This window comes from Vigna angularis, chromosome 9 (genome assembly GCF_016808095.1).
Source record: "Vigna angularis cultivar LongXiaoDou No.4 chromosome 9, ASM1680809v1, whole genome shotgun sequence".
Classification (NCBI taxonomy): Eukaryota; Viridiplantae; Streptophyta; class Magnoliopsida; order Fabales; family Fabaceae; genus Vigna; species Vigna angularis.
The window spans coordinates 27,583,147-27,607,627 of record NC_068978.1 but is presented as its reverse complement, the minus strand read 5'-3'; the positions used below and the strand labels follow the sequence as shown (position 1 = coordinate 27,607,627).

Here is a 24,481-nt window from a genome sequence, read left to right as displayed (position 1 = left end):
TGGAATTGCTTCAAAATCTTTACTATAGAGTGATTAATCAAAAGTTTAGTATGTATTTGATTTTTCATTGTTTTCCTTTTTAATTATTCCTTGCAAATATTCCAAGAAGATGTACTTAACAACTAATCCATGAACTTCTTGTTGGTAACATATTTTGTAACCAAATGGCCAAAGCAGTAGTGTATTTCTCATATTAATAGAATTGTAACTTCTACATTCTTGAAAAATCCAATATTATGTTATAGTAAACCTTTTAGATGCTTTTGTTTTTCTTGGTCAAATCTTCGCCATCAGGCTTTTGATGCAGTGTTGGTTTCTCTAAGGGCCTTATTGTTGAAGATGATAATGGAAGTAATAAATTTGGTAGGCCTTGTAGTGTTTGGATCTTCTTAAAGATGGCATCACAGGATCAATATTTGTTACTGGATATGTGGTTGGTGTTCTTGCAGGAGTTAAAGATCTCACTTGAAGATGGTTTGAAAGATCAATTTGACAGAGCATTTGAGAGAGTTCACCAAATTTTGTAATATATGTAATATATAACGCATTCTAAATCAAAAGAATATTTTTCACCATTGATTTTATTAAGATTGTAGAATTAACGTAATATGATCTCATTAAAATCATAAGATGTTTGCTGTATATATATGTTGTAACTTTATTTTATTTTTAATCGATATTAAATCTTCAATATTTTTATTAAAATTAGTTTTGAAAAATCGATATTAACAAAATCTTTTACTAAATTTGTTTAAAAAACTCATAAATTAGAGAGAAGTATAATTATAATTTTGATTACTAACTTCTCCGACTATAAAATAGATATGGAGTAAGGGATGTCTCCATTTCTATTCTATATTTGTTGTGTTTCTTTCGTTGGTGGAGGATCTTTTAAACATTCTTCCCACAAAAATATTTGTGAATGTTCAGTCAGAGTCCTGTGGACATGTGAATAATTTTAGGGTTTTGTTTTGAATAAATGATTTTATTTAGAGTTTTATTTTATAATTAATTGAAATTATGTTTTTTTTAATTATAAATACTTATTGAATTTGAATTTTTGTAATGATATTATCCTTTCAAAATTTTAAATTTTTACTTGTAGTCGTAACATCCAAATTGTTGTACTAATGCAAAATGTATTTATTAATACTAAAACTAGTAAGAGAAAACTCAAACTTTCATAACATAAGTCTACTCCTAGATAATTTTCAAATAAAGTAATTAATGTTATAGTGGGTCCTAATTCCATGGTTCCAATAGATATACTATTCACTCTTGTTTTATCATCTTTATTGTGTTATATGTTATGGGTGATAGATTTTTGAACTGCTGAAAAGATAACACAACTTCATTATGTATGAACACTAATGTTTAAATTTTGATGTGATTTCTAATATGTTAAAGTTATATAATATTACCTAAGTTCAATCTTTTTTAATTCCTGTTCGAATGACAATTTTTATCTAAGACATGACATAATAGGCAAGCACCACACCATCTTAGGTGGATCGTATTTGTCTTCATCCAACTATTTTCATTGATTTTCTTTTTAAACTACGAAACAATATGTTGGACACACCTTCAGTGAAGTAAAATTGTCTCCGTATAATACACAATCACTGCGACATGCATGTATCTTTTTGTATTTCAATCTTGTTGGACATAGAATTTTTTTCGCCTTGTAATTACCGATAGATAACACATTATTTTCTGGAAGCATCTTCTTCGACAACTTTAACAATTTTGTGAAACTTTTATTAGTTCATCAATTCCTTGATTTTAAATTAAACAATTTCAAAATTGTCAACAGTCGTGTAAAGTTAGCACATTTTAGGTGTAACTCTTCCTCTGAATCATACATAAGAGAATCATATAAATGAGTTTTACCAATTTTTTTTCACCAACATCACATATCATGCCCTCTAAATGACCACTCATCCATTTGTCTACATAATTTGTTCCTCATGCATTGTAGGCTTGTGTAATACTTCTCCATGTGAAGTCCAAACTGTATAAATCCTCATTATACCGAATATGAATATATGATCACACATTGTGCCTAAGTGCCGACGTATTTAATTAAGACAACGAACACAAAAAAAAATGTCTCTTCACAAAGATTACGTGTTCTTGAGCATATTGTAAGAACTCAAAATTCGTCGTTTCATAATTTTCACTGATGCGACATCCATTCATCCAACTTTGATCATACTATGTGTCTGAAGAAAACTCCATCAATATCAAATTTTTAACTTTCACATGGTGAGACCCTACCCATGCAAATAAAATATTTTTTAATAATTTGTTAACACATATACAAAGAAGTTTAACATCATAAATTTGGTAAAATTTTGGAAGCATTTTACATTAGTCTCCGAAGTACATGAAATGAAAGTTATCACTCATAACCACAATCAAGTCTGCATCCTGAGAACAACAAAAAAATGGTCTCAACCAAAATTTTATCAAACTTATGCATAAACTTCATTATATATGTTGTAATAAATTATTAAAAAAAGAATCAATCTGTTTGATAAGAAAATTCAAGATTTAATACAAATGATTAAAAGTTTAATTATTTGTGCCAAATGTTAACTAAAATTATAATAAATCTTAATATAAATAAAAACATACCAAATAATAATAAAAAATCTAATAAATCTAAAATTATATAAACATACAACATCCAATAAGACATCTAAAATTGTAAAAAAACAACAACATATAATAATAAATGTAAAATTACTTAAACAAACAATAATAAATCTAAATTTGATATTAAAAATACTCTAAATATTTAAATAAAACAAAACATGCCTTAGAAAACCTAAAAAAAGTTGTCTAAGATAAAAAAGAAGGAAAGATTAACCTTATAATGAAATCAAAGCTCAAAACAAAGTTGGATGGAGGGAGTGATCCTCATCATCTTGTTAAGGTTTCCTTTTAATCCTTGAAAATGCAAAGTAATGAGCACGAAATTGGTAAAACAAAAGGAATTTCCATAAACAAAAGTAAAAAAGGTTGAAAGTGAGTGAAACGAGGAAAACTCACCTTAGAACTTCTTCGTCACCATTGTTGATGAACGTTAAGTAGCTTAAGAAGAAAGGATGAAGCAATAATGCAACAAAATAAGGTTTGCGCTGCTTCTTAAATTTTTTAAGAAACCTATGACATCAGACATACTAGAGGTTGACATCATTTAGGCCTTTGACGTCGAAAACTGTTTGGGGTTGACATCAATTAATGACGTATCTAAGGTAGGCTGACATCATTTAGGCATTTGACATAAGAGGAACAAGGTGTCATCATCAATTTTATTCCAAAAATTCAAAAATGTCACCGATCATTTTGACATTGACATTTTGCTTGCGTGACGTCAAATGATTGACATGGAAAGTGTTCTTTTGTTTGTTAGTATATAGTTAGAGTATTTGTTGGGGAAGATAGTTTGAGTTATGTAAGGAAAATAAATTTTTATAGCAAAAACTTGATGAGTTTGCTACCATATTGTTTTCTCCCATCCATCACATTTACAAATGAAGGAATATTTTCAAATATTTTTTTGTATTATTGTATTGGTTACATTCCCATCTTAACCTACAATTAGTATTTTCAAGCCTTGTTTTGTTTTCACTCTAAAAACTACTACATAGAGTTGTCCATGTGTGAACACCGGTCGGGGAAGATAAAGTCCAACATTTGACAAAGTTTGTCCTTGACTTTTGTTCATTCTTTGAAACTCGAAAGGAATGCTTGAATCAAAAGGAGTTTATATGCGAAAAAGAGAGAGTAGAATTTCTGGTGGGCTGAGCTTAAGTTGTATATAGACCAAGCTTATCTCTATGTTTGTCTTGCCAAAGTTGTCTCGTGCCAAGCTTGCTGAAGTTGTCTTCTATCGAGCTTGTCAAGCTTGCTGAGACTGTCTCCTGCCAAGCTTGTTGATATTGTCTCATGCTAAGCTTGTGTCCATATTTCTCCCTTCGAACTTGTTGTTGTCTTCTGTCGAACTTATATGGATGTTTTCTTCTCAAGCTAGTATCTATTGCTAGCATTTGGGTTAAACTGAAAAACTTAATCGAGCAGGAACCAATACCTCATTTACATTGTTGGCCACGTGTCCAAGTTATACTCTTCTTTAGTTAAGTTTTAACGTTTTAGTTATTTGTTTTTGGTTGACTTGTAGATTTTCTTTAAGGTTCTAATTATATTATTTATATATTTATATATATATATATATATTATAGATTATTTAGTACACTAAATTAAAAAGTGAGAATTGGATTTTGTTTATCTTAAAAAGTAATTAAAAATATGTATAATATATTTTAACACAATTTAATGAATCCAAAATCTTTTAAATTGTTTATCATATAAAGGAGTAATATATATATATATATATATATATATATATATATATATATATATATATATATATATATATATATATATATATATATATATATATATATATATATATATATATATATATATATATATATATATATATATATATATATATATATATATATAGACACACACGTATGTGTGTGTGAAATAACAATTTTATACAATATCCTTTTATATTTTAAATTTTCAAAAATGTTTTTATACGTATTATTCTTCTTATTCTTATTAATATAAATTGTTTTATTATTTTACATTTTATAATTACTTTTTAAAATTTAATTAATTGTCTAGAATAAGAAAACGACATTTTAACTAGTGAAAATATAATGTGTGTTATTTTTTACAATGTATAATGTAACATCTCCAAAAATATAACTTTAAACTATACTTAAGAGTCCTTACATTCATAATAAAATAGAACAGTTTACAAGAAGAATAAAGCTAATTTATAGCTATTCTAGAATAACCATAAATTTACAACTTTGCAGAAACCTATACTAACACAACTCATAAGATCAGACTGATCAGTCATACAAGTAACGTATTAAACCGAACGGTCTTTTACTAATACAAAACCAGCACCAGACTGAACGGTCTTACCCTAGCAAGAACCATCTTCTCCTGCCATCGCCTGCTCCAAAAAAACTTCAACTCCTTCTGCTCACACCCACAGTGATCATTGCAAGGACGAGGACGACCGAAAGGACAACCAGACAAGACAGGAAAATAAGGGTAAGCTAGTGTAATTTAATTAACTATGTAAACAGATTACTCACATAAATATGATATAAATCAATCAGTCCATCATGTAACAAACAATCATACATCTCCACCCATAATCGTACCACAATGCATGTATTGACTGTTCACTTTACTCTGACTGCCCAGACTGTATGAATTATGTAGATAAGACGTTCTTGCACTCGTGGAAAGATAATCTGGAAAACCATCAGAATTACCATAGCTGGAAATCCAAGCCGCCACACGAGGTTAGCCCTTCATCCCTCACTGTAGCTGGAAACCCAAGTCTACACATGAGTTTAGTCCGATAGCTGGAACCCCAAGCTATACGCAACCAGTCCTCCTGTTATTCTTACCACATGCGCCACCATTCTCTACTTGAGACTTGGTGACCATTAGAATGTCAGGATGAACGACAACTTAGTCTGACCATATTCATACTTTACCATTCAATAACCAATCTTGAGATATTCCTCCCTGGAATACTCTTTCATACCCATATGATTTCATGTGTATCACAATTTAAATACCATACTTCATTAACAACATATTTCCTCATTCGTCATATCTTTAAATACATATCACACATCACAGTGAAACAATAATCCCACCTTTAAACCAGACCGAACGTGAAAGTTCAACATAACCTATGAACAAGAACGAACAGGAGAGAACTCCCAATATGAGAATATGACTGAATGGTCATTTTGAGAATAAGACTCAAGTATGAGTCGAACATTTGAACTTATATCAAGCACTTATGATTTGGAACGAATAATATCGGCTTAGATCGAACACTGTTAACTTAGTACAATTTACGATATTGAGCATTAGTACAGGACCGAGCGCTATCACTAGCCTAACGGCTAGTTCAAGACCGAGCGCTATCACAAGCCTAAGAGCTAGTACAAGACTGAGCGCTATCACTAGCCTAATTGCTAGTACAAGACCGAGCGCTATTACTAGCCTAACGACTAGTACAATACCGAGCGCTCTTTAAGAAATCGAGTATCAGACTAAGACCGAACACTCTTTAACTTAGACTAATCATTATAGGCTTAGGCCGAACACTTAGGGCTCATGCCGAACACTAAGAGCTTCGACCGGACATCAATACCAACTAAGTACCAATACAAGACCAATCACTACTGAGACCGAGCGGTAGTACAAAATAAGCACTACCGAGACCGAGCGCTACTAAGGCTGAACGGTCATGAACTAGGAGGACTTCAAACACACCAAACCCAATTAATAACCAAACATAGGAGAAGGCCGAACGACCAAATCAGAGCATGGCCGAGCGGTCAACCCCGAACCCTTAGTGAACTACATAATTATGCAGAATAACTGCAGAATAATGATCGACACCAAACATTACCAATTTCACTATACTCGTCCAACCTCTAATCCTCCAAACATATATCAAACACTTCTTTATACTGGACTAAGATTGCTTAAAATTTTCTAACATTGCTAAGAGAGTTTCATCACAGATTTGAGAATCAATTCTGCAGAATCATAAACTCAATGACTGGGAATCAGATACAAAATCATGCAGATACAAAATTATCATAATCACATCATCAATATTCCACACCAACAGCACCAAACATCCAATTCATCCAATTTTATACTCATACAGCTTTATCCAGATCAGTTTCATACATATGCATAATTATCAAACAACATTTTCATAAATCAAAATCAAGTAATTAAATTATCTAGCTTCCCTTACCTCTTGACCAGACCGAACAATGATTATTCTTTTCCAGACTTTGCTTCCTTCCCAGGATTATACCAAGAACACCTAGACTTCACCAAACGGTGAAGAAATACCAAACCAAATTACCAGAAAAATAGTTAGAACTAAGAAGAAGGAGCTGATGAACACATGCAACCAGGAACTTGGTTTGCATGTGCTAGGAAGTAGAATTTCTAAGAAGAGAATGAACTTACTTGACTCTAAACTTGATTTTGATCGGTTTAGATTGAAAATCTTGACTCCCAAATTGCTTAGACGGTGGCTGTTTGAGGAAAAAGTGAAAGGAGATGGAGGATTTCTAGAGAGAAGGAGGAGAAAAGGTAGAGGTTTGAGTTTTAGAGAAATATAAATTCTGAGAAATAGGACAAGTTGTGTTTTGGGAAAGTCATATAAAATACTCAAGCTCATCTTTTTGAGATATCTGCCCCTTTCTTCCACATTTTCAGGAGTTTGACATATAAAATGTTTTTTTATTATTAATTAAAAAATATTTATAAGTTTTAAAAGAAATTTTATAAAAATAATTGTTAAATAAATAATTTCTATAATTTTTTTATGTAAATGAAATTTTATTATGAATAATTATTTGAATTAAAAAGGATAGTTGTTAAAAGATTAATATTGAAAAAGATCTCTTTATTATGATTAATTATTTTAATTTTAAGAAATAGTTACTAAAAAGATAAAATTGAAAAATTATGTATTATTAAATAATATAACATAATGAAAGAAACTTCTACCTTAAAATAATAGAAATTGGAAAAAAATCCTTAAAATATTGTGATTCAGATTTGACCACTAACTCAAACTATTATATCCGTCTAATTGTTTATAAAAAAATAAATTTATAAAAAATAAATTTAATTCTAATTTAGAGAAGATCAACACTACTTCATTTAAAAAAATTGATATTAAATTGAATAAAAAATAATAATATTTGATGTTTTTATTGACACGTGAGATTCTAACACATTGACAAAACACTTAAAACAAACTAAAATTAAAATCTAAAAGAAAATACTTCAAATTAACACATCACTTAGTTTTAACACAGTTTATAACACATTAAATAAATTCAACAGAAAATATTTTAGCTTAAAAAATGATAGAGCGATATATTTGCAACACGTTATGATAACATAGAGTCAATTGAACTTTGCCAGAATAAGTTATAAAAGTAAAAAGAAAAGTAAATTTATAAAATTATTAAAAATGGAAAATAAAAATCGTAAAAGAAAAGTAATTTATATACCTTGTTTTATTTATTTTTCACATTTAAAGGTAACCAGCTGAGTGTATAAAAGAAAATGTTCAAACAATAAGGTTCTGTGCTGTTTGATTGTGTTTTATTTTTTTATAAATTATCCTAAAAAATAATTTGAAATTTAAAAATAGCTACAAAGGTTTTTAATTAAATTTGTTTATATTATAAAAATAATTTATACTATCATCTAAACATAATAAATAATCATATATGACAAATTTAATAATTTCACATTATTTACTTTAAAGTCACGCATAATTTAATCATTTATTAACTGAAAATATGAAATTTATACTGATAATATGTAGCTTTCAAAATTATTCAAAATTTGTGAAATGTGTTTCTCTTTTTCCTTTCCATATGTTACCTGTTTTCTTTAATTGCAAAATTAAAATAGCAAAGGGAAAACAAAATAATCTATAATTGTTTTTATTTTTCAGTTTTAAAACTAATTAAATCACTACCAGTTTTTAAATATCAGAGAAAAGAATAAAAACTCAAAAATGCTTTCAAAAGAGTTTTAAAAATAGTTCTAGCAAAAACTGCAGATATGCTTTGCCAACAGCAGTGAGCGAAATCAGCTTATAATTCGTTAATTTAAAAAAAAAAATTGTAACAGAAGAAACTATAAATACTACTGCTTCGCGAAAGAGAAAAGTTGAAATTTCTATTATATTTCCTAATATTCCGAAAAGATATTAGTATCTATAAATAAATATTAAACACAAAATTCATTGAAAATGTAAATACTTTATATTTTCAATTAATAAAAAAATAATTTATAAGATGTCATCAACACTATTCTTCGCCCAAATCCAGCCCTCGGATCTGAAACAGCATATGCTAAGGAATAATTCTGTGAAATGACGATAAAACCAGAAAATTATTGCTAATGACTTTGTCATCCCTTATCCTTATCCATCCAACGCAAGGGGTAAAACTGTCTCGTGATTGGATATTAAGGGTATACTCGTCTTTTTGTGGCTAAAGTGAGGGGTACAATCGACAACGAGGTTTTTCTGTAATAATGGAAGTCGTTGGAGGGTAAAAGCGTAATATGAAAGAAACATTTTCATATCAATGTGGGGACCACAGCCCCCACCCCACTAACAGCCAAGCAATCTCTATTTAAATCTTTTAAAGGAATAAAATAATGAAATAAATGCTTAGAATATTTCTTCCCTCCCATATTTTAATTACGCTTTAATGTATTTTTTTTCGGAATTATATTTTTCCTCTATTTATCATGGTTATTTTGTAAATTTAACTTTCTATTTTTCATCAATTTTAATATATATTATTATATTATTTTGATCATTTGATTAATAGAAATATTTATAATTATTAATATATTCTAAGTTTATTCTATCTTGTAATTTAAGATTTAATTTTTTTCTCATAATCATGTTATTAACTTTATTTATAAATAATAAATGGAGTATTGACAGTATTTTAATTGAGATTTTATCTTTCAATTACTTATTTGGATAAATTTAAAAATCTCTTTGTAAAAAGAAGTTATAATTTATTTTTTGAAAATATTGAAATAAAATGAAAAAGGGACCATCAACCTTTTTCACTCTATAATTTTATCCATTAATTAGTTTTTTTAATTAAGATAAATGATTGTATAGGTTTGTCAAATTCGATTCTAAAATAATGAAAATCTTAATTTAATATTTGAGTATGTAAAAAGTAAAATAAATAGGTGGTTTGAAAAGTTTCATTGTATTATTCTATTATTAAATTTAATTTAAAAAATAAATTTGCATTAACATACCATTTTTAGGATTAATTCGATATTAAATTATAAAATGTGTGGACCAAGTCCGATTACTTTATATCTATTTATTTTGGGAGACTAAATCAAATTATATTTCAAAAAACTTAAATTAGTTCTTTTATTTTTCAAACACTTTCGCGACCTACTTTACATTTATGTCCAATATTTTACAAATGTTATTTGTCAACTTACAATTAAATTTATATTTTTAAATTTTAACAAAAGTAAAAAATATTATATTTATTTATTTCTTTGGTTTCTTCTCCTTCCTTTTTCATCTATGGAATCCTTCCCTCTCTCTCATATGGCTTCTTCTCAAATCCGATTTTTCTCTCTCTAAAACTTTTCTCTCTCCTCTTCTCTCTCTTTCTCCCTACGAATTCATATTTCTCGTTTCTTTTCCGAGAAAGTTCATTCGCATTGCCGATCTGTGCTTGCGTATCTCTTGATTCCACACTTATTCTTTCGAATTCTCACAAGCGGTGAGTTCTTCGTCTTTTCATTTTTTTTTTCAAATTTTTCTTCGTGCGTTACGTCAATTTTCGATTCTTTGTGTTGCTTTCGTTTCCTCTGGTTTGTAGCTGCCACGTAAACTCAAATGCAGCTTGAATTGTAGTCTCTTTTTCCTTTGCGATCGGTTTATTTCATAAGAGAATGAGGAATGAAAAAGAAAGCCGAGTTCTTTTTCACTTGCTCTGAGTTCAAACAATACTTTATGGATTCATCACAATGGAAAATACCCGAAATTGTGTTTTCTGAATTGTTTCGGACCAGGTTGTATTGAGCGCGCGTATTCTTTGTGCAAAACTGTTATAATTTTGAGGGAAATACTTTTTATGGTTAGATTTTGAAGAAAACTTCTTCTTCGTCTTTTTTACATATGCATACATATCTTGTGTTTATGTTTATAGCCCTTGTTTGGATTCGCTTATTTGGGTACATAAATATATTTATATTTTTTTCTTTGGCTTCTTTACATAACTTTTGAAAAAAATCGTTTTCCATGCTTTAAGCTAAACAAAGCACGTTAAATTTATATTTTCTTTCTTCTTTTTTTGTTTAATTTCTTTGTTGTCTAATATGGATTCTTTGGTCTGATTTACTTGCTGATTGTGGCTCTGGATTGTCGACCAATAGATTTTGGTTTTTGTGCGTAGATTAAAGAGAGTGATATGAGTTGAATTGTTGGTTATAATATTGTACCGACGTAGAGGGTAGGCATCCGTTATAATTCTTATACAACAAGGCATGGTTGCTGTTGTGTTGCTAGGATCCGACTGTTCGTGGGAAGCTTTGTTTTCTGGTCAATGTTATATTTTATTGCTGGGTAGATTAGTGGAGTAAATTCCACGAATTCTTTGGGCTTAGGCCCCCCCTTCCCCCTTCAGAGGATTGAAAGACAAACCTGTCATTTGTCTGACTATTGAGCGATATTATCACTGTTGAGTTTGCACAGTGAAATAATATAATACTGCATTTTCCTATTAATTCACTATTTAAGTGCACATATTGTTCGGTAATTTGTGTAGTTTTCAAACCACTGACATTTATATTTTGTACTGCAGGTTATCACTTGTTCTCCAATGTATGGGATCAGTTTGAAGTCGGTTTAGTCAAACTGAACATGGATATTCATCTAAAATGATAAAGACATCACCCGAACACTGGGTTTTCTGAAGGTTGCAACATGTTGATGGACCTCTCCGTTTTTGTAGATAACTTCTACAATGAAAAGTGGATTGTTGATGATACTAAATGCTTCATGCTATATTTTAACTCTAACCCATGTCTGCAAACTAAGTGCCGACACTGTGTTGACAGTTAGCCAGCTCTTCATGGAATCTGTTCCAGTCTCTCTAAAGTTTTATTTATAGTGTTGTAATTCTAACAATGGAAAGGTTAGTTTCTTCTTATCCACTGACTTGTGCATTGTTTCTGGTCCTTCAATTCCCTCATTAAATTAAATTTTTTCTTGTCTGCTATTTTCTTCCTTTCAGATATAAAATTTTGAGAGAGCTCGGGGATGGTTCTTGCGGTCATGTATATAAAGCCCATGATATGCGAACATATGAGATTGTAAGAAAATCTTGCTAGCTAGAACAATTCTTTTCAACTTCAGCGTATTTATATACTCATATTCTTTTAATATTCTTGTGCAGTTATCCTTTATTGTTGTTAGATTCGTCCTATATAGTAAACGGCCTTTTCAAGTTCCTTGTCCATTTAATATTCTTTTCGAGTATTAACTTTGTTGTGGATGTTTTTCCCTCCAAGCTTTCATGCTTTTATCTCTTTGATTCTCTGATAAAATTAAAAAAAAAGGTGATCTACAATTTCTATTTTTTGTAAGACATTCTTTTAAGGATAACAACTTTTTCTGTAAGACTAATGTGATAACAATGTTAACATTCATCATGTTTACATTGTATATTGAAATGGGTACACTTCTTTTTTGCTTTAATTATAAACGTTCCTTTTGTTTTCTGGGATGCTCCTTTGAGAGGTACACTTACCGCACTGATTTAGGCAGTGGCTTCTTTCATTGTTGTTTAAACTGCACTTTCTACTTTTTAGTATCTTCTGATGTTATGCTCGTGATTTTGTCTATCAGGTTGCTGTCAAAAAGTTGAAAAGAAAGTTTTGTTTCTGGGAAGAATACACAAATTTAAGAGAAGTTAAGGTATATTCTACAGTACTTATTTCTTTATGGAGTTATAGATGGCTTTGCCCTTGCTTGAACTGTAATAAGATTTTGTTTAAATTATAGATGGCTTTTCCCTTCATTAATGTGTATTGTGCTCTTTGTGCAGGCCCTCCGTAAAATGAATCACCCAAATATCATAAAGTTGAAAGAGGTTGTTAGAGAAAATAATGAACTATTTTTCATTTTTGAATACATGGTAAAGAAACTCATCGTCTTATTTTTTTATTGGTCGGTTATGTTTTATCACTACCATGCAGTTTATCCAAAACTCTTTAATCTCTATAATTAAGGTTGAATGTTCTGTGTTGACACTTGCTTGACAGTGACACTAGATTTCATCTGTTCAGGATTGTAATCTTTATCAATTAATAAAGGAGAGAGAAAAACCCTTTTCAGAGGAAGAGATACGGTGCTTTGTGAGGCAAATGTTGGAAGGACTTAGTCATATGCACAAGAAAGGATTCTTTCATCGGGATTTAAAACCTGGTAAGGCATATGATTTCGTTTAACAAATTTTGGACAGCATAATTTTTTGTTTTAACTTTTCAGTTCAATCTTTCTAAAAGGTGATATGGCTCTTTATCTAATGAAAAATGATTTCTGCTATGCAGAGAATTTGCTGGTAACAAATGATGTTTTGAAAATTGCTGATTTTGGACTGGCTAGAGAAGTATCATCAATGCCTCCATATACTCAATATGTTTCCACACGGTGGTAAGTCGTATTCTTTTGTGGCACATTTATAATGTCAGTATACATTTTTCAATGTACAATTTCAGATGTCACCTCAAAAGTCTTTATCCACTGTCTGTGTACATTTTATCTCGAGGTTTCTTTTTTATTCTCATCATCATTATTAAATTTATTCTATTTTTATCTTTGTAATTAAGGTATCGAGCTCCAGAAGTTTTGATGCAAGCCCCTTCTTATACTCCTGCTGTTGGTAGGCATAAATCTCCTTTTAACTTCAATTTTTCTGTTTGTATTTGTTATATAGTGGGCTGGTGCTTGGTTTTGGGAACTATGATGGAATGGCTTTGGAGGAAACATTTTAGATTTGTAGTTTCTTCTGCCTCAATCTGTTTTTCCATGGGATCTCCCAAAAGCAAATCCAGACATTTAACCTGGGATGATTAGTTTGTCTGTAGAGTATTGTCAAAGATGGCTTATTTGTGGATAAATTACCTTGTTCCCTTACTTTATTGTACTGTTTATTAAAGTTTAAGCTAATGCTCACTAGACATTTATTCCTTCAGTTAAATTGATTTGTGGTGTCTCATGGGGGTAGGGAGACAATTCTAGTTGGGGATTAGCTATTGTAGGATTACCATTCTCTTTTGTTTAGTCTTGTCTGAATTTATCATCCGAACATACTGATAAACATATATTTGCATCAATACTGATTTAACATGGAACTTGAACAATAAAATTTAATGAGAAAGGGATTTTACATGAATGTGAACATTCTCTGTGGCCAAACTTGTTTACCATTATTTATTCTGTAACTCTAAGATGATGATATGCTTGCTTTCTTAAATTATTTGCAGACATGTGGGCAGTTGGTGCTATATTAGCTGAGCTTTTTACTTTGACCCCTTTATTTCCTGGTGAAAGGTATATTTTTATCCTGTATTTTATGCTTTTGGTCTTTAATTGTAAAAATACTAATAATTGTCTTTTGTTAGTTATACATTTAGCTTTCATCCGTTGAATGTATTTTTTTGAGCCCTTTGTGCATTTACTGACCAATTTTCCATCAACAAAATGTCAATTTGCTATGCTCTCTGCATTTGCATGTGGATGGCATTAAAATTTTTTGCTACCAAAGGTAAAACCTGAGATATTATAATAAAGGGCAGTCATGTTCAAAGGAAATTGAAAGTAACCACTAGATCAAGATGCATTGGCATGTTTTCACTTTCTGTAATTTGAAACATTTTGTCGGTTCATAATGATGAAATGTTTAATGATTTTGATTTCAATGACTAATATACTTGTGGAACAGATTGTTTTTAAGGCTTCATTATACATATCTAAGTTTTGAAGTCATATTTGAAATGTACAAAAAATTTATTCTATGGATCAAGGCATTTGTGTACTGATGTTTTTCTTCATATGAAATAATTTTTTTTTGTTTGCTAAAAGCAAAATGTTTATACCTCTCTTAAATACACTTCATTTTGGTGTGTTTGATATTTTCCTTTTTCTTTACATATCACACATGTATAAAACTTTTGTCCAATGTAAATTGTATTTGGTATTGATTCAGATGGTATATGTATATTCATAAGATTGGATTATTGTGCTTTTCATTGCATCTTATAAAATTACTTTGACAGTGAAATAGATCAACTGTACAAAATATATGGCATTCTTGGGATGCCAGATTCCTCTGCTTTCACCATCAGGGAAAACAACTCTCAATTATTGGATTTGGTTTCTCATGAAATTGTAAGTGTTCATGTAGCTGGAGTTCAGTCATGTACCAGTCGTTTTGTTGTCCTTTTTTTTTTCTTTATTCTATTTAATCCCCTGATTCTTGTGCAGGTTCCACCTGTGAAACTTTCTAACATCATTCCAAATGCTAGTTCGGAAGCTGTAGACTTGATGACAGTATGTTTTAGTTAATTGAATCTCTTTTTTTCTCTGTGCATGCATGCACACACTGACCTTGTAAATACTACTATCCTCTAATATTCACTGCATTATAAAATCCGTAGCAACTGCTACATTGGGACCCATCAAGAAGGCCAGATGCTGATCAGTCATTACAACATCCATTTTTCCATGTAAGTTTCTCATGAAGCTTATTCTTCTTCACTTAATTTCTTCAACTTACTAATATATTCTATATAGGTGAATGCATGGGTTCCTTATCCACTCAGTGATCCACTTGAGCTGAAGCTGAGTAGCAAGAGTAGGGAATTTTATCTTTTATCGTCGTATTATACTTACACATTTCATTTTGTCTCATCTTAAAATGCTAATTGCATTGTGATAGGTATTTGACTCTATTGTTTATTGTTTTCTTCTTTCACTACTTACAGGGGCAAAGCCAAATCTCGAGCTGAAACTGCAGGATTTTGGCCCCGATCCCGATGATTGTTTTCTTGGCTTGACCTTAGCTGTAAAGCCCAGTGTTTCAAACATAGGTAAATACAACCTTAACTAATTATTTAACCATAGTAAAAGTAACATTGAATAAAGGCTGATAAGGAGGAAAAAGAGAATAAAGACTTTGAATTATATGATATTGTCTACATTGATCTGTTTTTCTTTTTGAATGTCATTGATGTGTCATGATGTGATGCAAAGGTATTAAATAGCAAACGAAATACTGTAATATAAATATGGACCTATTTCCAATGTATCATTTATTATAATCTAAATTATTATGGGATATAATAATGTCTTTTAAACATTGTATAATGGATAAAATTAAAAAAGGGTAATGCTTCCTTACAAAGATGTTTAATAGTGTATGATGAGAAAATAGTGGTCATCAGTAATTTGAATGTTTATTTATGCAAATATATGTTAGATTGTTTATTTATCCAAATGTATGTCCGTTAAAGCTGTCATATGCGGCAATATTCATTAGTAAAGTAGTTGTTACTTTGATTGTTTGAATTGATATGGCCCTAATTTCTTTTTTTTTTCGGGAGTTTTGAAATTCACTAGTTTTGTATTCTCTCCGGAGAAAATATTCTGATTTCCTGGAAACCCTTGGCCTGCATCTGTTGTTAGTTACAATTTGATGAAAATGGTTTTCAATTTGATATGTTGAGTAAGTTTTTTTTCCTGAATGATGTTGGTAGTTCTTTGAGTTGTTTAAACCTTTACAGTTATTATTTTTCACTTAGTAATTGTGCAACCCTTTGGCCTTTTACATTTTAAAACTTTTTTTATTTTCCTTGTTTTATTAATAATGCTCTTTGCTGACCATTTAATTTGTCTTTTTGCTGCAGATGTGGTCCAAAATGTATCGCAGGGTGTAAGAGAGGTTGGTGTATGGTGCTGTTAATCCTGTAGCTTGTTATATTTAATGTTTTGTAATCATAATACAACCGTTGTTTACCTCTATTTTGACTTAATCGACCATATGAACATGCAGAACATGCTATTTTGCTCAGATTTTAATGATCATTCGGACCAGTCAGGTGATAATTAGTATCTTACCTTCTAGTTGCATTATAATCTTTTACTAAGTTTTTGTTTTTGTTTACAAAGAAGATAATTAAAAAGGTTATATTCAGGCCTGATTTATTTTTTGGGAAATATTCATTCTACTTTCTCTGCTTTGTTCCAATATATGAACTATGGTAATGGTGAAAGAATAATCTTCTAGTATAAAGAAGAAATCATTCTATTTTCACAAGCAAGTTTACATGGGGATGAGAATAACTCCTAACCATGCTTTGGTTCACTAATGAGAACTCAAACTTGTAGGATTTATGATGGGAAAACAAAGCGTAGGTGTGTAACATAAAGATGATACATTTAAACAATTGAAACCTCTTATTTGAAAATAGAAAAGAAAAGGACTGCATGACCATATATATTTGAACACCGTTCACAGAATCTTTAGCGAGGACCAAATTAACTGATAATAATTATGACGCCTAAGTAAGACAATCCGATGCCACATATGAAATGGTTTATTAATCTTTTGATGACATGAGTTTCTTGTTTAAAACTCGACGATGTTGACGAGTTATATTTATTTGGTGATATAGTATTCTGGACATTATTATCTCCTGATCGAAATGGTGTTGCTAACTCAGCAGAGACTTCACTGTCACTGTCATTCAGGTAAAATGCCTTTTGCCTTTTCTCATATTGTTCATTGTCCATTGATATTTTGTTCTTTTCTTATCTCTTATTTTAGCACCAAGTTAAATTTAGGAAAAAGGAAAATGCTGTATTAGATTAAATTTGAATTATAATTTGTTTTCTAACCTGAATATAGATACATGACGTATTTTTTTACTCTTTCCAGTTCAATGCAACATCAGCCAATTGGAGTTCCACAGTCTACGGGATTTTCTTTTCAGCCTTTGCAGCCTAACATCTTAACTACACCATTTTTGGCACTGTCTTCTCCCTTCCAGCGCGGCCACTGCCTTTGAATGACTCAACTTTGAACTGCAGCAGTATGATATGGAATCTTGATCATATGCATATAATACTTTTTATTTATTGAAAATTAATATTTTGTACAGTTCTGTTTTCACTCAAAATAGTTTCTTCACTCCTCGCCATGAAATATAATGTAATTACCGAGCAAATTCTATAATGATACTTGATTCCATTCCTTAACTGTAACATCGAAATTGAGACCGTGTATTTCCAGAACTGAAATAGAGAGCATGAAAGAAACATGTCAAAGTCCTTGTTTCTTTAATATTCTAAAAGGATTCTTTTTCTTTTTCTGAACCTTGTTTGTCTTATTAGAAAGTGCTTGCTTCTTGAGGACATCATTATTTCTCAAAATGCTAACTTATGAATGAATGCATAAATAGAGTACTTCAGTTTTAAGTTTCTTTAATATGAATGAAAACTGACACGTGGTCCTACTTAAAAGTTAAGCAACCGGGCTTATCGAGGTACAACTGCAAAGGTGGTTTGGTTCTTATTGGTTATTTATGAGGAAAAAGGTGTTAAGTATTTCCAGAAATATGTAGAATTTTAAAAAGGGTGTTAAGTATTTCATGTTCTCTCCTGATTTTTTTTTCCTTCATTATTTTTTTACCAAAACACTCCTGTCTTATTTTCTGTCTGCATTAGTTAATCTGTAAAGTTTCTTCATTTGAATTTTCTTAAGTCACCGTGGACAAGTTTCTCGATTCCTAGTCATCACAATTATAGGGAGTAGCATTCTTGGTAATTTACCTTGAAAATGTGAATACAAGTTTTTAAGCTGTAAATATCCAACCTGTTGGGTGGTGTATTTTGCTTTAATATTCTCAATCTTTCTCTTACTTGAATCTTACAATGGCATTGGAATGAGTTTTGCCCAAGCATGGTTGTGGTTTGTCCTCCTTCCTCTTTCTCATGCACAAATCTTTGTTACATCTTTTTCAGCAATTGTTCATGTTCATGTCATGTTGCTACCTAAAAGTTAAGGTCATAGACGAAAATGATATGTAAAATTTTATATGATATAATTTGTAATTTTTTAATTTTCATTAATAAAATATCAACATTTTACAAATGAATATTTGTACTATTTTCCGTAGTTAATGTTGAATAAGATCTAGGTAAATTTATAATTAAGACTTGAGCAATTTAAGTTGAATATTGTCAATAACATATGATAAGTAACTATATATTTAAAAATTGTAGCCAAAACTTGTGTAAGAACCTAGACAATAGAGTATTAGAGTAGATAGATGTATTAAAATAATGAGATCGAATATTTTATTATAAAATAATTTTATAATATAAATAGAACTTTCTAAAGCTTGGTTCATTTTTAAAATGCTTTTATATCTCTAAAAATACTATTCTCTTCTCTTTCTCTCACATCTCTTTAACTTTTCTCACGCTTGGATCCTCTGTTCGACGATCAGGAAGTGTCTAGGCGATCCTGGTGTCGAGGGCTACAATTCCTACCGATCAATTTCTTGATTTGAGCGGGTAAGTTTCGTTCCTCTTTTCTAGGTTTCCTCTTAAATCTTTAATTTTGCAGATGTTTTGTCTTGCATGAGAATTTTATCTCTCTTTCTTGACTCTTAGCTCAATTTAGGTTCTAAGATTAGTTTCCTATCACCAATCGGTGATTTGTAGGGTTTTCTAGAGTTTCCTTGTGGTGCAAGCATTGGTCGGAGTTTCTTTGAACTGTGCGTTTTGATCTAAGGTAAGGGAAGCTAGTTAATTGCTTTTAAATTTTATGAATGCTGTGTAAAGGAATGGTAGGTGAATATTAGACTGTTGAAAAGTGAATGTTAAATTGGTGTTCTTGATAAATTTGAGATTTCGATAAATTTGATGAAGTTTATGATAATGAGAAGTTGAGATAAAAGTATAATTTGTTTGGTGTATGTTTGTGATGCTGAAATTTGATATTGATTAAGTATTGTGTTAATTGGACTCTTGAAAGAAAAGAGTAATACTAGTTGAAGATGATTTGGTCGATATTGGGGTTAAGGGTGGGTGAACTGTTTTGATGTATTGGAGGTTAGTTATGAACTGGTTGATGCAGGTTTAGCACCTTGGAAGTGGTAGAGATTTGAATTATAGGTAGGTAATGAGGATGGAGTAGAGTTCTGCTTGTGTTAGAACTCAATTTGGAGGAAGTGAGGTAGTGAAAACTTGAGTTTGAAGTTTTGTGTGCAAATAGTCAGTTTAGCCAATTGATAACGGTAATTTTTACCATTATCTTTGAACCAATTCTTATACAAAATCTACCCTTTTTAAGCTTGAAACATGTCTAATCCTCCCTTTTTATCTAAGTTTGTGAATAAGTCTAGCTTAAGCTTTATATTTAAGTTTTCGTCATTAATTCCTCAAATTCGTAGGTGATTTGCAAGTTATTGGAGAAGTATTGTATTTACCAAGAAAGGGAGCAAGGAAAAGATACAAAAGCAGGATCTGATGGAGCAGGGAAGGAAGTTCACGCCTAAGCGCCTAAGAAGAAGGAGGCAAAATGCCATTTTCTGCGCAAGCCTCGCGCCCGGGCGCGACTAAGAGGGCGCCCGGGCGCGACCATCTGTGAGAGCTCCATGCCTGGGCGCGACCAAGAGGGCGCCCGGGCGCGACTTTCTGCGAGAGCTCCGCGCCTGGGCGCGAGAAAGAGGGCGCCCGGGCGCGACCTTCTGCGAGAGCTTCGCGCCTGGGCGCGACTGAGGAGGGGCCTGGGCGCGACCTCTGCTGACATGGAACCCTAGATCTATTTAAAGCATTCTGTAACTGAGGGTGGCATCTTTTTGGCGGCTGAAGCTTGGAACACCATTTTCGGACCTAAGGGAGCTGGTTTTGGGCAGTGGAAACTCTCCATCCTTCCTCCTTGGATCCCCATTCTTCCATTTTTCTCCATTGTAAGCTCAAGTTCTCCATGACTATGGAGAACTAATTTCAATTTGTTGGGGAATGATGTAGTTACGAAACTTTCATGTAAATGCACTTGAGTTGAATGAATTTAAGCTTCTTTCATTTGATTGTGAGTGTTTAATTTCCTTCTCTTAAAGCTTGTTGTGACTTGATCAACCATAACATGATTCTAAGATTTGCTAGATATTGGAAAGTATTGTGTGGATCTTGAACTGGAATTAACACTTAAGGGAGATTGTATCTAGGAATGGAGCTTGATGCTTTAGTTGTCTTAAACCTCTAATCGTAATGCATATGAACTTTCTAGGTTACCAAGGAATTGGGACTGAAAAAGTGAGTCTAGGCTTTTTCTACCAAGGAATTGGGTCTAAGTATAATAGGAAGGTTGACAAACTCAATTAATTGATGAAGTAGTGATGTGCATTTGCATGATAGCGTAGTAATTACAATCATTCTCCAACATATCTTCCATATTGTTTCATTATCCATCAACCACTTTCAATCTTTAAGCCTCTAAGACGTTCATTTTATCGTATATATATGAATTGGAATTTTAGCACACTTGAATCATATTAAAAATGTTATTCTTAGTCTAAGTTAGTTAACTTATTATACAGTTTTGAAGTCTTACACGAGTCTCTTGGGAAACGATATCCGGTCTTACCGGTTTTATTTCTTAGAACGATTTGGTACACTTGCCAGAAAGTTAACACCAATCTTGGTAAGTCATTTGGGACTTGTTAGAGCCCTTAAGTTACTTGAAATTGTGTCACAAATGGTAAAACTCAATTTGGGTCCTTAAGTTGAGTTTTTGGGTGAGATTTTGAGTTTCTTTATTTAGATTTAGGTTAGAAATATTTAGACAATCTTGGTTAAGTATAATTACATATATAACACAATCTAGGAGGGTTAGAAGTTGAGAAAAATAGTTGGAATTGGTAAACTTGGTGTAGGTCGCGTAATTCTGTAGACTTTTGGTTCTGCAGATTTGTGGTGCTGCAGATTATGCAGATTCGCTGAGCGAATGGTTGTAGAGGTAGGTCCCTTGTCTGAGGACTTTCACTCAGTGAGAGGGTGCGCTGAGCAAGTGGTTGGGTCTGGGAACACTGTCAATTTTATTCGGATAACGAATGTGTGCGCTGAGCGAGTGAGTTGAGGGTTTGGTCCACTGTCTGGGGGGTTTCGCTTAGCGAGAGTATGTGTTGAGCGACTGGTCCAGGTTTTAGTTCTCTCTTTATTTTCCTTGTTCTAATTTGAATTAAATTAATTTTTAGGATTCATTGTGAAGTATGTATGAATGTGTATTAAGGTATATGATTGATCATGTCATGAGTTATGTTCCAAAGTGAAAGTATGGTTTCAAAGTGGTGAAAGTAAGTTCCAAAGTGAGATCTCTTGGTAAGACTCAAGTATGTTTAGAATGAATACATGGAGCTCAGTATTGGGGGTTATTGATAATGCTAATTCTTACCATTATCTAAGCATCATTTTAGTAGCAAAATCAACTCTTCTTTAGCTTATTACTTGCTTAAATCCTCTCTTTTATTTAGTTTTAGTATTTATCTATATTTTGGGCTACATTACGTAAATAATACTCTAATCCCTTGTTTTTTGATCTATTTCGATGTTAGGAAGATCCTGCATTACATTGAAGAGCCTCGGTGATCCAGGAAGTCATTGCTGAAAAAGTCATTTTCGCTTAAGCGAGAATAATTTAGCTTAAGCGAGAATGACTATCTTCTCCAACAAGTTCATTTTCTCTTAAGCGAGAATAATTTAGCTTAAGCGAGAATTCGGGCAGTATATATACTCACGAGGCAGAAAGAAAACGGGTCTTTGGTTCTTTGGAGGTGCGATTTCACGTCTGGAGCTCATGGAGGGCGCGAGGAGCTTGTGGGAACATCTCCTTGTCTTCCTTTGGGTCTCCTTCTTCTTCCATCTTCCATGTTTGTAAGCTTTAGGGTTCTCCATGGAAATGGAGAACCAGATTCATCTTGTTAGGGTTAGATGTAGCCTATGAACTCTTGTGTAATGAATGATTGTTTCGTACTTATAAATGCCTTTTCTATCTATTACTAGTATTCTTGTTTCCGATCTTAAAGCTTGCATGTAATGGGGACGTTCATGACTTGATTTTGGGGTTTCATTGAGCCAGGGATGGGATATGAAATCTTGAACTGAAACAAGAGTCCTTGTGGGTCATTGAGCCAGGGATGGGATATGATTCACATGTTGTCTTAGATCCTAGTTCTTAATGCGGGTTTGCTTGTTAGATTGTCCAAGGGATTGGAGTTTGATAAGGAAAACCTAGGCTCTTTCACCTAAGGGATTAGGGCTAGAGTGTTTTAGTGGATTGACTTTAGTAAATTGATAGAGAGGAGATGAAATTGGTTATACACAAGACTGCATTGGTGAAAACTAACCTTAACAATGTCATTTCATACCATTTCTAGTCTTTTCCATTTCCAAGTGCCTTCAATACCAAAGTCCAACCTTGTAATTACTTGTGAATTTATCTTTTTGCACATATTCTTAAATGATGAGTTGTTCTTGAGTCTAGATGAGTTGTTAAACGCACAATTTTCTAGTATTACGAGTCTCTTGGGAAAACGATACCTGGTCTTACCACGGTTTATTACTTGAACGATTTGGTGCACTTGCCAAATAGTTTAACAGTTATCCTAACACTTTAATGATATTTCATTTTCACATAGAGAGGATTGATTCATGTGGTGAAAGTAGTAGGAGGTCCTAGTGTAGGCGCTACTTGGAGGCCTATTGTGCGGTAACGGAGGGTGAAACCCATGACAATGACTTTGCAAAGCTGTACAGGCCACCACAAATGTACAACCCGCCATAGCTCGATATTCATTCTAAGTCCGGACAGTCAAGTCTAAGTTATGACATGTTTAAGATGTTTGAAATTAATTTATATCATATGAATGAGTTAAGTTTTTATTGTACATTATACTAAAGTATGAATCTTTTATATCTTTCTTATCCTTCTGTCTGTGTTTGTCTTTGTATGTGGCTATATTTCTTTGTTTGGCTATGATCATCCGCTGGGTGTGAGCAGAGGGAGATGAGATCTCTGTGGTGAAGGTGCATGATGGGAAAAATTCCGCGGTTTAGTTAGCTTAGACTAGCTTTGTACACAGTTTTGGTTTATTTAGTCTGTATATATAAAGTTTTAAATTTATAGTTGTTTTGGATAACTGTAAGTTAAAACTTTATATTATAGTTATAACTGTTCTATCATATCATATTTGTGATGACTCTATATTTTTGGGATGTTACACTTAGTCATGGAATATCTTATCGAATTATCTATACCTATTAAATTGTCTATATCTATTAATAAAAAAAATTGAACTTTGTAATACTTTTATAATTATTTTTGGTATACACATTTCGTTAGAATTTTATTTTTATTAACTATTTACTATAAAAACTACTTATAATAAATTCATAAAAATAATTTACTTTATATCTCACTCTTAAATAATTATGATACAAAATAATTCTTTATATTAAAAAAAAATGATACGCATGTGCTTTGACTTGTTTTCCACTATTACAAACCTTAAGTTTTTTTTTATTAGGGACTTAAGCTTGAAGTAACAGCTTGAACTGCCTTTCAGTTGCCACATTCTTGGATATATAATAACATCTCATGGTTAGCTTAGAACATATTCTACAAATGATGTATACTGTTTATGGAGTAAAAGTTAGAATACTTTGTTGTGACACCTCACGTTTACATTA

The 24,481-nt window shown here is 31.6% G+C and overlaps 1 protein-coding gene and 1 long non-coding RNA gene across 3 annotated transcripts; both read left to right on the top strand.

Moving 5' to 3' along the window:
* The first annotated feature begins 10,239 nt into the window (after positions 1-10,239).
* On the top strand, positions 10,240-18,100 carry LOC108347716 (serine/threonine-protein kinase MHK). Of its 2 annotated transcripts, XM_017587135.2 has the most exons (19): positions 10,241-10,442; positions 11,526-11,639; positions 11,782-11,858; positions 11,958-12,036; positions 12,572-12,640; positions 12,771-12,860; positions 13,012-13,150; positions 13,276-13,378; positions 13,555-13,607; positions 14,212-14,278; positions 15,004-15,115; positions 15,212-15,277; positions 15,385-15,453; positions 15,521-15,581; positions 15,712-15,816; positions 16,633-16,667; positions 16,779-16,824; positions 17,401-17,476; positions 17,664-18,100. In XM_017587135.2, the coding sequence occupies exons 3-19, from the start codon at positions 11,851-11,853 to the stop codon at positions 17,791-17,793; spliced, it is 1,308 nt and encodes a 435-aa protein (XP_017442624.1). In that variant the 5' UTR covers positions 10,241-10,442; positions 11,526-11,639; positions 11,782-11,850; the 3' UTR covers positions 17,794-18,100. The 2 variants fall into 2 exon arrangements, with proteins under 2 accessions (XP_017442625.1, XP_017442624.1); XM_017587136.2 differs by having other exon boundaries at positions 10,240-10,442; positions 11,526-11,858; positions 12,771-12,815.
* Positions 18,101-19,236: 1,136 nt separating this feature from the next.
* Positions 19,237-23,835, top strand: LOC128193984 (uncharacterized). The gene is made up of 3 exons (XR_008245191.1): positions 19,237-19,303; positions 19,454-19,523; positions 23,431-23,835. It is a non-coding gene; the product is annotated as an uncharacterized LOC128193984 (long non-coding RNA).
* Positions 23,836-24,481: the final 646 nt, after the last annotated feature.

Excerpts from the sequence above, each read along its gene's own strand:
- LOC108347716 (XM_017587135.2), top strand. Across the intron at positions 12,037-12,571 it reads ATATGCGAACATATGAGATT|GTTGCTGTCAAAAAGTTGAA; the intron begins GTAAGAAAATCT and ends TTTGTCTATCAG. Across the intron at positions 13,151-13,275 it reads TCATCGGGATTTAAAACCTG|AGAATTTGCTGGTAACAAAT; the intron begins GTAAGGCATATG and ends TCTGCTATGCAG.